Genomic DNA, 15109 nt, shown 5'->3' with positions numbered 1-15109 from the left:
CATTAGCAACTAAGGCAATATTGCTCCGGGAATATGCGGTGGTCATTACCTGACCTTTCCGCATCCTCCGTATTTGGTGGTGACAGGCTCGAACCCCGGTCTAATCAAGAAGCATGTGCTACGCACTGCTGCTCCTTCCCACCTGGCTACGGAGGCGGCTCTGCCAGAAGTATGGCCATTCTCAGATGGTTTGCCAAGGTGATGCTGTGTCCTATTTTTGGGTCCAAGGAGACTGTACAGCTTCCACTCCTACTTGCCCAAACTGTAAAGGAAGCCATCCTGCATTTTCTAAAGTGTGTGACCTTTGGAAAACACGGAAAAAAAAATCCAGAAGTATAAAGTGGAGCATAAAGTTGCATGCCCTGAAGCAAGAAAGCAAACACTGCTAACTATGCCTAGCTGATTGTACACATCGGTCACCAGAAACAGCCGCTCAGCTGCAACTCAAACAGATGTCTCCATAGAACCGAACATTTCTTTTGCCACTTGGGCCAAAACTGCAACATTTTTCTTGGGCCAAAACTGTGCTAACATACAATAAGAAACCTACAGTGAATGAAACCAGCAACACACCAATCAGTATCCCAACACTGATGCTATCTCAACCTTGCCCAAAACAACAAAATCAGCTACTATTGAAAACCAGAAGAAAATGAAACCATGCATTTGCAACATGGAAATGGAGGTTCAGTCAGAGGATGAAGACACAGTATTAGAGTTCCATGCTAATGATACCATGGGTACAAGACATCCAGTTATTTCCCAGAAATGAAAAATCAAAAGTAAGCAAACGGAAACCTTCTCAGAAAAGAAGTAAGATCAATCTTCCTCAAACAAGCCCAATCAATGAACAAATTCCTACAATGGAATTGCAAAGGATTATGTAGTAATGCAGATGACCTGAATGATTTACTCATACAAACTAATACAGTAGTTGTATGCTTACAGGAAACATTTTTTTATCACCAAAATTTCTCCCAAATTCAAAAACTATACTATGTTTAGGCAAGACAGGGATTCTGGCACTCCTGCTCGTGGGGGGGGGGGGTAGCTATTCTTGTCAAAAATATCATACCATCAAGACATCTTCAACTACAAACCTCCTTAGAAGTTGTAGCAGTTCGGATGGCAATGTGAATTTCATTAACCCTTGCATCCATATATATCCCACCAAACTATCCTTGCTCCCAGACTGAACTTGACAATCTTACCACACAACTGTCACTTCCTGTATGTATACTCGGTGATTTAAACGGCCACCATCCATTGTGGGGATCTTCCACAATGGACAGCAGAAGTCAATTAATCGAAACATTCCTGGATAACCATAAGTTTACTATTAAACTCTGCCTCTCCAACTCATGTTCAAACTACCTTGAGGTACAATGTCTGCCATAGATTTCTATCTGTTCAGCATATCTTTTTCCAAATGGAATGGTTAGTGCTGAATGATCCATTCCACAGTGACCATTTCCCTATCATAAATTCAATTCAAATACAGGTCGTGTCATGTCCTAAAGGCCGTAATTCTTGGAACTTTCATAAAGCAGACTGGAAAAAACTACTCCACTTGTGTCCTACTCGACACTCAATGTTCAACAACAACATATTGATGACGTAACTAATCAAATATTACCTACCTAAAAAGTAACTACCAGCCATATATTATCTGCAGCAGAAATTTCCATTCCAAAATCTGAGCAGTGCAAGTGTGTACACCACAATCAGTGGTGGAATGAAGAATGTTCCAAAAAAGCGAAACAGGAAAAAAACTGTGCTTGGAAACAGTTCCGCAAATTCCCAACTACTGCCAATCTAATTGTCTACAAAAAACTCAGAGCAATAGCAAGACAAATTAGGAAGAAAGCAAAACATGATTCCTGGATTAACTTCGCTTCAACTAGTAACAAAAATACTGACACTCTTAATTATATGGAAAAAAATACAAGCTCCCAATGGGAAATTTCTACCTTTAAACTCTGATAATACAGTGGAAAATGGGCAGAACCTATCATCCCCAGCTGATATTGCAAATGCTTTAGCAGAATCTTTTTATAACATTTCTGCCTCTTCCTCTTATGTTACCTCCTTTCAACGCATTAAAACTGATGAAGAACATCAATCTCTCAGCTACACTCTCACTTCCGTATAAGCCCTTTACTCTAAAAAAAAAAAAAAAAAAAAAAAAGTAAAGTGCAGCTATTATCAACCCACTGCAGGATGGAAGCCTCCTCAACAATTCATGCTGAGGGAAATGGACCATAATCTGCCACGCTGGTCCAGTGCAGGTTGGCAGATCGACCGTATTCAGCAGTCAGGGGCTTGAACCCCGGTCTACTCAAAGAGCGTGTGCTACTGCACTCCCGCTCCTGCCCACTTGGCTACTGAGGCCTAGCTGAGCTAAAAGAATCCTTGAGCAAATTTCCGAACAGTGCAGCAAGACCAGACAGTATTCACTACAGTATGCTAAATCTATGTGAAGCCGATCTCTACATACTATTACTCTTTTATAACCAAATCTTCTCAGAAAATACATATCCTCTGTCCTGGCATCATTCATATTTGTACTGTTACAAAACCAGGCAAAGATCCTTCTCTAGTTCAAAATTATAGACCTACCGTCTTTCCCCATGTATAAGAACACCTTTTTTCGAAAGATTTGGGGTCTAAAAACTGGGTGAGTCTTATACAGTGGTTGTAGATTTTTTTTTTTTACTTGCATTTCCCGCTTTTTCGCGCTTGTTGTCTTTGCACTCATTGTTTCTCACTTGTTACCGGTATATTAGGTTACGATTTTCCACGTTCTTCCAGAAATGGCTCAGAAAAGACTTTTGTACAGCGCTGAATTCAAGTTAAAAGTGGTTGTGGAGGTTTGAGGTGGTAGTGGCTATAGTGTTATATTGATGAGGGATTTTCTTAACGATGTAACTGTTGTCAAATTCAAAGGGAAGGGATTTTATTTTCATAAAGGTAACCACAATGATCTCTGATTTTTATTTTTTAAATTTATTTCAGTGGAATCAACTAATCATGTTACCAATAGCAACCTCATATGAGAAGCATTTAGGGAAGTAATCATAGAAGTCACTAGGTTTTTTATACCAACTAAGAGATACTGTTCAACACTTAGACCTAATTTTATGTCAAATAAACTGATGAGACTAGTGGCAAAGAAGGAAAATACATAGGGTGCATATAAAGTAACAGAAGATATAGAAATCCACAGTGGGTATAAGATAGTTTGTATTCAAGTCACAAAAGGGGTTATGCAAGCTAAGGCAGATTACAAGAAGGCCCTGGAAAAGAATGCACAGAAAAACAGCAGTTTTTTTTTTAACTTATGTAAACTGTAGAAGGAAATGGGTGAATCACATTGGTCTGCTAGGTATGAATGGTATAACAGTTGATGATCCTGCTCTGGTTGCTGACAAACTGAATAGATATTTTGCACCTACAATCACATGTGAGAAATTTTTAGGTATAGGGATGTCAGAAATATATCAAATTCTAACATGTAGCTAAATAATTTTGTGATAACTGAGAGGAAAATGGAAGAGAAGTTGCTGAGGTTAAATGTGAATAAAGTACCTGTGGCAGATGGGATCTATCCAATCCTATTAAGAGAGGCAACAAAGGTAAGCTTTGGCTATAATTATGAGAACATCCCCAGATTCAGAGACAATCCCCATTAACTGCCCCAGGGGCTGTTAATGGGGATTGTCTGGTGAGCCCCTGGGGCAGTTAATGGGGATTCTCTCTCTCTCTCTCTCTCTCTCTCTCTCTCTCTCTCTCTCTCTCTCTCTCGTGCAGCATAAGCCTCAGTCTTCTGTGCACCGTATAGCTAATAATAATAAAACTGAAGATATGTGAATGTATCCCCAATTAACAATGATGGATAAAAGGATGAAGTCCTGTAAACCTCACTTCCCGTGATTGTGAAAAGTGATAATGAAAAACAATGGAATCACTGTTTAAAGAAATAAGGCTGGACAAGAATACAGTTATATGGCAATCACAGGATGGATTTGTGAAGTGGCAACCACATCCAACCAATCTGACTGGATACTATATTGCAGCAATATAGGAATTGGATGCAGAAAATTATTTTGACATCATATACTTATTTTCATAAAAGCTTTTGATACTGTTCCAAAAAAGACTGCTGTACAAATTGGAGCATTTTGGCATTACGGGAAAGTTGCTGCTGTTCATAAAGAGGTGGTTGAGAGAAGAACAGTTTTTAATGGGAACTGCTCTTCTTGAACTAATGTTATTAGTGCAGTCCCCCCCCCAAAGTTCAGGTGCTGGACCCATTGCTATTTTCAATATTTATTAATGATATCAGTGAAGGCAAATCTGGCTTAATGTCCTGCCAAGTTTGCAAATGGTACAAAGGTTGGCAGGGTGATTAATGACAGTAATCAAGGAATGATACTACAAGATCTGAAATCATTAGGGAGATGGGCTAAGAAATGGCAATTGAAATTTGACAAATACAAGCTGAAAATCAATGAGTGACATGAATTTTCAGCTGCCCAGTATATAAAATTTAGTTTATGTTCTCGTTCAAACAAAAGTGGACCTTGTCACTCACAATTTTCTCATTGATTAGGACATACAATTTTGTATGTCTGATGAATGATGATTTTAATTTCTGCTATCTGTAGGAATGGACTGCAGAAATTGAAATTTATGTTACCAAAATGAGAATGTTTTCTGGAAACACTTCCTTTAAAGGGTACATGGGAAATCTTTTGGTATGTGCCATAACACTGTCCTATTGAAATTAGACATTTTATAAGTTTTCTCCTTTTTGGTGAAGATTATCTCTTTCAATTCTTGCAGCATGTATTCAAAATGTGTTTCCAAACACATTTCCAAATATGTGTTTCCATTTGCATAATGTACAGATAGAACTTAAAATCTATATGCAATACAGATTGTACATTTTGTTCAAATTCAATTGTCTTGAGTGACAATTAACAGATATTTGAGGATTACATTTTAACACTACTGATTCTTTCTGAAGTATGTGCCATACACACCTGAACTGGATATTTCACATCTGTTACAGATGCTGCTGTTCTGAATTTGTCAAATAAACACTGACTGTCATATAAATATCTTGCATTTGCTGTCAAATGTTTTGACAACCAATGCACAATGTTATATTCAACCAGTGCATCCTTTTTTACTGAATGCTTTAGTGTACTCTACTCCAGGACACAAACTACAGCACCCCCACTGCAACTGCTATGCTATTGTGCCACTTTTAAAATAAATTGCCTGACCCTTCATAAGACAGGGTTAGGCCACATCTTCAGTAGTGCATACAGGTGTGGAAGTCACATTTTAGGAAGGATGTGGATCTGTTGGAATGGGTGCAGAGAAGAGCAACAAGATTAGGAGAAAAAGGGGGTACTATTACCAAGAAATTCTTCCAACTGCAGCATCTGGAGAATAGGCACCTGTTAGGAGTTCTGTTTAGGTGTTTAAGCCTTTGAATGGATTGAGTAAGCTAAATATGGATGGTATCCTTCCTCTTGGTCAGGCTACACACAGGTTAGGGCTTAAATTAAAATTGAGGAAGAATGACTGCAGGACAGATGTGCAGTCGATCATTTGTCTTCAGCTAGCTGGTAGTTGATTATTGGACCAGGCTTTCATCTGGTGTTGTGGAAGTAGGTAGTCTGAATAAATTCAAGGAAGAACTAGACAAGCTGTTAAATGGGATGGATAGGTGATGTTGAGGGTTTTTTTTTTGACTGATTCTGTTTAATCTTACGTTCTTGCAAGATTTGCCATTACTAATATTAATACTAAATTTTGTTTAGCAAATTCTTCAAGAATCAATGCACAGCAGGAGTCTCAATTTGCTGAAGATTGTGGAGGTGTATCTTGTCTTAGAGGTAAATGTGTTACTGTAGAAGGCTCCCAGATGTGCAGGTAATTTATAAATCTGTAACTTGGATTTATTACAATTCATTATTTTATAGTATGCAAATTGCATTAAGTAATTCTGGGAACAAGGGTATTGTTCTTTTAATATGTGCTTAGTATTTTTGTAATTTAAAAAATTGATTACTGACTGTCTAGTTGCATGTTCTTAAGTTAGTACTATATGAATAACTGACACAATGATATGATATAAAAACTGTATCATGTTACAGTAGTTTTAAAATTGTCTGTTTGCAAGAATAAAATTATTACAGGTATCCATTGTTTAGCACAGTAGGAACATTCCAGAAAGTCACTGTGCTAAACAAAAATTCACTAAATGAAAACTTCTTCTCAATAAGAATGCAAGTAATAATGATAAGAAGTGCTTCTGACTTATTTTTTTAAAGTCTAATATCATAAAATGCATCATTGTAATGCTTTTCATCGACATTTCAGCCATTAAAGTATTATTTTGTGATAACTACAGTTGAATCTCTATAAAACAACCCCCCCTAGGGAATGAGAAAAACAGTCATTATGTTGGAAGGATTTTATATCGATCATTCACAAAATCAGCAACATAAGTAAAAGCTTGAACATTTTAATGTAATTCTACTAATACAATATAGTATAATCTTATGTATAATATGTACTACAGTATTAAACAAGAAAATTATGATTGTAAATTCTGCATTAATTGTAGAGTGCAGTAAAGTTACAATTAAATTGTAAATTTCACTACATGGGCTATTTACCTATCAAGGCCTAACAAGAGAATTGTTTCATGCTTTAAAGTCTCCAAAACATGCTGTTTCAATGGTAAAGCTGATTTAATGGAGAATTATGAAAGTGCACAACATCAGTTGTTTGCCTTTTGCAATAAGGCTGCACTTGAAAAAATCAATGTACAAGTGCTAATCCTTGATGAGCACCTTTCATTGAAACATCTTGTTCAGCCACAGATTCCTCACCCTCTACAAATTTCAGAAGATTCCATTATGTCTGCAGTGAGTTCCTCTTCATTTGTGCATATTCTAAAACATTCAGTGCCCACATCCACTTCTGCATGATCTTTTGAAGCTTAAGTTTCCCTCCAAGTTTAGCTGATGATGCACATGCTCAAATATTTCTTCCCTATTATCAGACTGTTCTTCGCAATTAGAGGAAGAAGCATGTGAAACGTCACACATTGCATCATTCAAGGTGGTAAATCCAGCATGTTTGTTTGAAGCAGTTGGCAATCACTTTTCCATAAAATTTATCCCATGCTGAAGCACATAATACATTGCATGCAGGGTGTTGATTTTGCATTGAAGTTTGCTTTCACGACATAGCACAATTTTGTTTAATAGCATTCTTCAGTAGTTTTTCTTAAAACACTGGATTATACCTTGATCGAGTGGCTGAAGAATTGATGTCATGTTTGGTGGTAGGTACTCGACAGTTACTGCACATAGGTCATTTACTTAACAATCAGAGGTACAGTTATCTACAAACAGAATTTTTATATTCTTCTCACTCATCCTGTGATCTAAGTCTCTGATCCATCTTTGTAGATTTGTGATGTCATCCGTGCCTTTTGGTTTGCTCGATACATAGTCAGTAATGTCTTCAAACCTTTAAAGCATTGAGGCTCCTTGGGCTTTCCCAGTGATTAAAAGAGGAAGCTTCTTTGTGCCAGATGTGTTTGCTGCTAGGAGAACAGTAATCCGTTGTTTGGCCTTTGATGCATGATGATTTGAGCAAATGATGAAAACATTAATATTGACTGTTGTATTATATGGCTCCGAGACATGGACACTGGGAAAGAGGAGATTAGATGCCTAGAAGCTTTCAAGATATAGGTAAGGAAGAGAACGGAAAGGATGAAATGGGTGAACAGAGTGAGAATGAGATTTTGCGGAAAGTAGAAGAGAATGTTTGTAAAGAATTAAGGAGACAAAATAACTTTATAGGCCATGTATTGAGAAGAGAAAAAATGCTAAGGAAAGGGATCGAGGGGTAGATGTGTGGGAAGAGAACTGTTGGAAGAAGGAGAATTGGAATGGTGGATTGGATGGTAAGAGTAAATTATGCCAGAATTAAAAGTATAGCACAAGATAGAGAAGCATGGCATCAGTCAAGCCCTGAACCTGTGTGTTGAATCCACAGCATTTGCATTGGGGGGGGGGGGGATATAAACTTTCAGGGCGTACATGCACCAGAGGAGAAGAATGTAAATTTCGGGGGTACTCTCCATACATGTAGTATATTTATATGCATATGAATATACATTTAAAACATATATATAAATGTATGCACACACACACACACACACACACACACACAGGGTGTCTCAAAAATATTGGTACAAACGTTTAGGGGAGGTATGTAACATCTAAAGGAATGTGAATCACATAGGAACCCATAACCGGAAACGTTACTGTAAGTCGGTACATGGTGCTGTTCATCAGTTCGCGGAGGGAAATTTCTTTTTACTCATTCAAGCAGTAGTTGCCGCACGAAGACTATGCATCAATACACAAACTATGAGCTGGCAGACATGCGCCTAGTGTATGGATTAGCAGAGGGCAATGGACGAGCCACTCAACGAATTTACGGAGAACGCTTCCCAGACAGACATGTACCGGACCACCGTTTGTTTGCATGTGTGCATCAAAATTTGGGTTATTCAGAGGTAACAGGAGTAGTGCAGGCAGACCACGTTTGACGCAAACTCTCGCCATGGATGAAAGTGTGCTGAATGCCGTTCAGAATAATCCTACTACCAGCATACATGCCATTGCCTCTGCCTTAGGAGTGTCTCATTGCAGTGTACAACGTGTCTGCTACGACGATTCCTTTCATCTCCAAAGGGTTCAATTACTGCTCCCCCAAGATCGTCCTGCATGTGTGGCTTTTGCGCAGTGGTTTTTCCAAGAAAGTATTCGAGACTTGAATTTTCCAGCCTATGTTTTGGTCACGGATGAGGCTTATTTCACTCGGGAAAGCTTATTCAATCAGCACAATGCTCGTGTGTGGGCTCACGACAACCCACACGATGTGCGCCCCATGTGGCCCAACATCGCTTTGCAATAAATGTGTGGGCAGGTGTGGTTGGTGACTGCTTAGTCGGCCCATACCTGTTACCATCCCGCATGAACTCTGCTAAATATCGGATCTTTCTTGAACAAGTTCTACCAGGGTTACTTGATGATGTTCCAGCAAATGTGAGATGCAGCATTTGGTTTCAACATGACAGGGGCGGCTGCCCATTGTGGAAGGTGTGTTCGTGACCATTTGAACAGGCGTTTTGGGCATCGATGGATTGGCTGTGGTGGACCCATTGCCTGGCCCCCCACTCTCCTGATTTATCGAGCCTTGATTTCTTTCTGTGGGAGCCCTCAAATCTATCGTGTATGAATTGCCTGTGGAGACGGAAATGGATCTCGTGGCGAGACTCGTCTGCGCTGCTGCTGCTACTGCTATTGTCAAAGAAATTCCAGGTGTGTTCGACAGTGTCCGTCAATCCATGCTGCGTTTGGTGTCACGCATGCATTGCGTCTCATGGTTGGAACCTTCGAGCATCTGTTGTAACAGCATGAAATGCATCCATCTCGTACTCCATTGTTAATATTATGTGAAATGTTTGCCACTAATTATTGTTTTGTCATTTCTGCTTCTTGTGCCTCTGCTACTACTTTCCCGTGACATTTTCGGTTATGGGTTCTCCTATGCGATTCACATTACCTCCCCCCCCCCTAAACGTTTGTACCAATATTTTTGAGACACTGTGTGTGTGTGTGTGTGTGTGTGTGTGTGTGTGTGTGTGTGTGTGTGTGTGTGTGTGTGTGTGTGGAATATAAGTAATAGGTACAGGAGTGGTAATAAGAGAAATATGATGGAATATAGACCTGGGTTACTACTATGTAGAGTAGAAGGCACCCAATGACTATAAATAAATAAGTGCGAGTAGGTTATGCTTTTAATGTTACGGCGCCTCCGTAGCCAGGTGGGAAGGAGCAGCAGTGCGCAGCACACACTTCTTGATTAGACCAGGGTTCGAGCCCGTCACCACCAAATACAGAGGATGCAGAAAGGTCAAGGAATGACCACCGCATATCCTGGAGCAATATGGCCTTAGTTGCTAATGCCTCCTAAAAACCAACCAAACAAGCTTTTTATGTTGAGAGAACAGCAGGTAGTGTAATCAACCAATGGGTTAGATAACATAGAGAAGCAGTCATAAAATAACACAACTCTAACCTGCAACAAAAAGTCAAAAATATTATATTATAAGTACTTAGTGCTGTATTTCAGATGACTTCAATGTCGTTAACAAGGGCCAGCTATCAAAACCAATCAAAATGCAGCAAAAAGTAATGCCTCTGTTTCAAACATGAAATATATGTAGCACATGGTAAAAAGATACTAGGCTTTTTAGTTTATTGTTGGTGTTCTGAAGTCATGTTAATCGTAATGGTAATGTATATATCATGGCTGACCCGACAGAGGCGGAGAAATGATAGATAATAAGGAATACAGGTAGTACAGCAATACTAAAAGTTATTGATAGTTGAAATCACGAGATGGAGCAGCCGGTCAGGAATTGTACTTACTGATTTTGCAAGCCGGAGAAAAGGCGACGAGACAGTCATCCGGTGTGCTGCAGTGAGGGAAAGAATGCTACGTGCATGTTTCAATGACTATATGGTATGTGTGTAAAAGTGACCTCAAGCATTGGAAAGCAGTAAGCAATGAGGCCACGTATCCCAGGATATGGGAGAAGGCATAAAGTACAAAATAGCATAAAAAAGATGCTGAATTTTGTATGAGGCAAAGTCATATGTATAGTAGTAAAATAGCATCCTGATATTGCTTTTGAAACTTAATCGCGCACAAGAAATAAAAGATAGGGATTTAAAACAGTAAAAAGTAGTGTGAAGATGAGAGGGATTAGTAGTGCTAGGTAGTCCAGGTCACTAGCCCGTTCCTGAAGTAGGACTCTGAACATAATTTCTGAGTCTGTCTCATGTGTTTAAGTCGGTAATGTTAATAATGGTGGAGGTAGACCATTATATTACCATTTAGGTTTTATTACCAGTCATGATGAAAATATAATTACATATTAAAATAAAAAATACTCCAATGATAACCAGTCAGTGGGCACAAGTTTTCTAGACTGTGAGACACCAAAAAGGTTAAGGGGTATTGCCTATACATTACTTACACAGCCTGAATGTAGAGGATGTCATTATGCTAGTATACTTGTAATATCTAGGGGGTTGGTTAATTATATTCTTATATTTTAAGATTTGAAATGCTTTGTTGAAGTGGTAGTGAAGGTAGGCTGTTGCAAACTAATTGTCCAACAGCTTGTTATATAGAGTTATTATATTATGCTTTATCAGTCTGTTATTGTTACATATGTTAACTATTCTGATGAAAGTTAACATATAACATCCTCAGTAGCCAGGTGGGAAGGAGCAGCAGTGCATAGCACACGTTTCTTGATTAGACCGGGGTTCGAGCCCGTCACCACCAAATACGGAGGATGTGGAAAGGTCAAGGGAATGACCACCGCATATTCTGGGAGCAATATGGCCTTAGTTGCTAATGTTCCTAAAAACCAGATAACAAACTATTCTGATGCATTGTGAAATAATGTTTGCATGAACTTTTTTCGAGATAGAGTGCTAGTGTGTATAGCTGACAACATTGAAATTGAAGGAGTCTCTTTTATTGTAGATGTTTGTGAGCCATTAATATTCAGATCTAGGTAATTTGCAGTATGGTAATTGTCACTGGTTTTTCTAGAGTCAGTTCTGGAGGGTAAATGTTGGCAAACTGTTGTATGAAGTTGGTACAGTTTATTACCAGTAGGTCGTCAATGTATCTGAACATTATAGTTCAGTTGGTAAAGCAGTTTTGGCATAATATAAATAAAGGTTGGCCAGGACAACTGGCTGCACTACTCATTGGTGTACCTTTGATCTGTATGTAGATGGTTCTTCCATCAATAATATAGTTGTTTGCAATGCAGAGGTTGGTTAAGCTGTTCCAGAATGTTGGTTTGCAGTTTATCAGGTGACTGTAGTTATTGTACAGTTTGTCGAGGACGATTTTTAAGTTTTGTAAGTCTATGCTGGTGAAGAGGCTGTAAAAATCGTACAGTTGATATACTGGTGATGTTGGCTTTTAATGCTTCTATTACGGGCTGGTTGTTATAAATAATTCTGCTATTTGTTATAATGGTTGTTATAAATAATTATAACAACTGGTTGTTAATAGCTGATTGTTATAAATAATTCTGCATAATCTGTTTATTTATGCATGCATAAATATACAGATTATGCATATTTATGAATGTTATAATAAGAGAATATGAGAAAACAAAATAGGAAACAAAAGAAAATATTTACTATTTAATACCTAAATACTAATAGTTAGTTCACAAAAACCACATTACTGCAGTAATCACAGTTTAGTAATATGAAAATCACAGATTTGAAAAAAAAAAAGTTATACAAATTATAATCAAACATGCAAGTACTGTATTGTAATAATGTTATTCTTCTTTGCTTTTTCTTAGCATGTGTATCAATCATTTATTAATTTTTCCGATAACTCATTCGGGCCCTCAGCTTATCTTCATGCAATATTACAGTACAAATGCATATATAATAAAAAGGTTATAAAATGTATTGTTTATAGGCTGGGACAAAAGTCTTGTTTGTGGTATACAAAGGAAGAATTAGCCACAAGTAGACTGTTGCTGTTAAAAAACAAAAGGAATGTGAAAACCATGAAGGAAAACTTCTGATGATTGAGTTAGTCACTGCAGACTCCCCTGAAAGGTGTGGGACACTTTATAATTACAATAGCATCTGACAGGAGCCAATTCAGACTAACCATTCGTGGCCTGCAATCTTGTTTATGATATACAAAGAATTAGTCACAAGTAGACCATTTGTGTGAAACATTATCAAGAGATGGTTTGTGTGAAAATAAAAGGAACCTGAAAACCACAAAACAAAAATACGGACACTTGAAATAGCAGCATTTAGTTACAATTTGTGCAGCCAGAAATATTGCCCCATTTAATTATTTTGAAAATTGTGTCTTCAATTTTAATGATTTATTTTTGCCATCTACCACCTAACAAATACCACACTTTAGTTGATGTGAGATGTGATTTTTTTGTGTTGTTTATTTGATATAAATTTATTGAATTCATGTTTTATAAAATAAAAATTACTATTTTTCACCAGGGGAAATTTTATTCCACTGGAGGTAACCCCCCCCCCTGGATTCAGCACTGCTAAACCTGCTTGAGGGCAGAGAACTTGAAAAAAAAGGATTTTATAACTACAAAATATAAATATGAAACACTGATCCGGATAAGCAAATTAATGTGCCTGAAATTTCATATACTGTATTTATTCCAAATGAATTAGTTGCCTGTCATGTTTAACACTGACATTGGTAAAAGATGGAAGTCACGCTGATCATCTGAGTGTATAAAACCAATCAGATGACCAGAGTGACTTCTCAGTATGTAAAGTGCGTTAGTTGTCTGATGGCACCAGGGGTTCCCCCCCCCATCTTGGATAGGTTTTAAGAATACCAGAATGGTTGCAGAATGGTAATCCTTTGGCTCTTAATTTGTGCTTAGCAGTAGCACTAATGACTGAATAGTCTCCATTGACTCAATAATGCGTACAATGCGTTCCCAGTAAAGTTTCTCATAATCCGTTTATTATATGGAAATTTTCTTCGTTCTACTGAAACTACAGGGTTATTCAAAATGATTCATCTGATTTCAAATGAGCATAATTCCGTACCTATCAACCATGTATTAACTTGGCATACACCAAATGCAAGAGGAAATCTGAGTTTTAGGTCACCACAAGGTGAAATCCACTGCTACTGTGGCTGCACAACACAGTCTGTGAGAAATGACCGCACAGCAGAAGGCTTTTTGTGTGCTGCAGTTTTCGAGGTGTGAATTGTAGTCACAATGCAGCATGAGTTTCGTCGACATTACAGAATTGATCCACCGGGTGCTCAGAGCATCCATTGGTGATATCGGCAGTTCAAGGAAACAGGATGTTTGTGTAAAGGCAAGAGCACAGGACGACTGCACGTGCCTGAGGATAATGTGGAAAGAAAAGGATAGGTGGAACAGGACCAGGGTATGTCTGCCAAGGGCAAAGGTTGATGACGTTGTAGAGTGAATATCATCTTTTGAGGGCACAAAAGGTGATATAGTTGTACACGTTGACACTAATGATATTAAGAGTAGGAGACCGGCAGAATTACTTAACAAGTACAGGTCACTGTTGAACAAAAGCCGAGAATTAGGGTTGAATTTGAAAGTGTCTCCAATTCTGCCCAGACACGATAGGAGGGAGTATATGATGAGAGCCTTGTCGATCAATTCGGCCCTGGAAAGATTGTGCAAGGCTCAAGGGGTAGAATTTTTTTTCAGCCTGGACTGTACTTGTTAACAGGAGAGATCGCTTCTACAGGGATGGGATACACTTAAATAGAAAGGGTGCAAGAATATTTGCTGATGCTATCGAGGCAGTGTTAGGTGGGTCGGAAAACTGATAGCTTGGGGGGAGACAAAGACCAATAGATTGACAGTAGCCACTGGCAGAGGTAAAAGAGATTCTTGCACTGCTTCTATTAGAATGAGCAGAAGCCTGAAAAACAAGCTGCATGATATTTCAGAGACTGCTGGGAGCCATTGTGGTACAAGTAAACACGTGGGTTGTGTTAGGGTAGCAAAGAATAGAAACAGGTGCAGGTATACTTGCATGTACACCAATGCTAGGAGTTTAGTAAATAAATTTGATGAATTTGAGGTATTGCTCAAAACATCAAAGGCAGATATTGTTGAGATATCAGAGACGTGGTGTCACACAGATATAAGGGATGCAGAACTGGAATTTGGGGAGTACGTCTACAGAAAGGATAGACAGGATAGGAAGGGGGGAGGAGTTATGCTATTAGTTAAACATATAAAAACCAAGGAAGTGAAGCCAGTCGACATCGCTGGACAGTGCAGTGTTGAGTCAGTTTGGTGTGACATAAGCATTGGGAGATCAAAATTGAGAGTAGGAGTGTGCTATAGGGCTAATGACTCTGATGAGTATAATAAGAAACTGTACAGGGAAATAGAGTG

General features: G+C 38.4%; 1 protein-coding gene across 1 annotated transcript in view; it reads left to right on the top strand.

Annotated features, from left to right (window-relative positions):
* Nucleotides 1-15109, top strand: part of LOC150077534 (low-density lipoprotein receptor-related protein 2-like) — a 496886-nt gene that overhangs the window by 445602 nt on the left and 36175 nt on the right. The window contains exon 32 of the mRNA XM_090385933.1: nucleotides 5835-5946. Coding sequence (XP_090242059.1) covers nucleotides 5835-5946 — 112 coding nt within the window. The remainder of the gene's footprint in view (nucleotides 1-5834; nucleotides 5947-15109) is intronic.

The sequence above is a fragment of the Mastigoproctus giganteus genome, chromosome 12 (genome assembly GCF_048544385.1).
Source record: "Mastigoproctus giganteus isolate SK-2022 chromosome 12, ASM4854438v1, whole genome shotgun sequence".
Classification (NCBI taxonomy): Eukaryota; Metazoa; Arthropoda; class Arachnida; order Uropygi; family Thelyphonidae; genus Mastigoproctus; species Mastigoproctus giganteus.
This window is presented reverse-complemented; position numbering and strand designations above follow the sequence as displayed.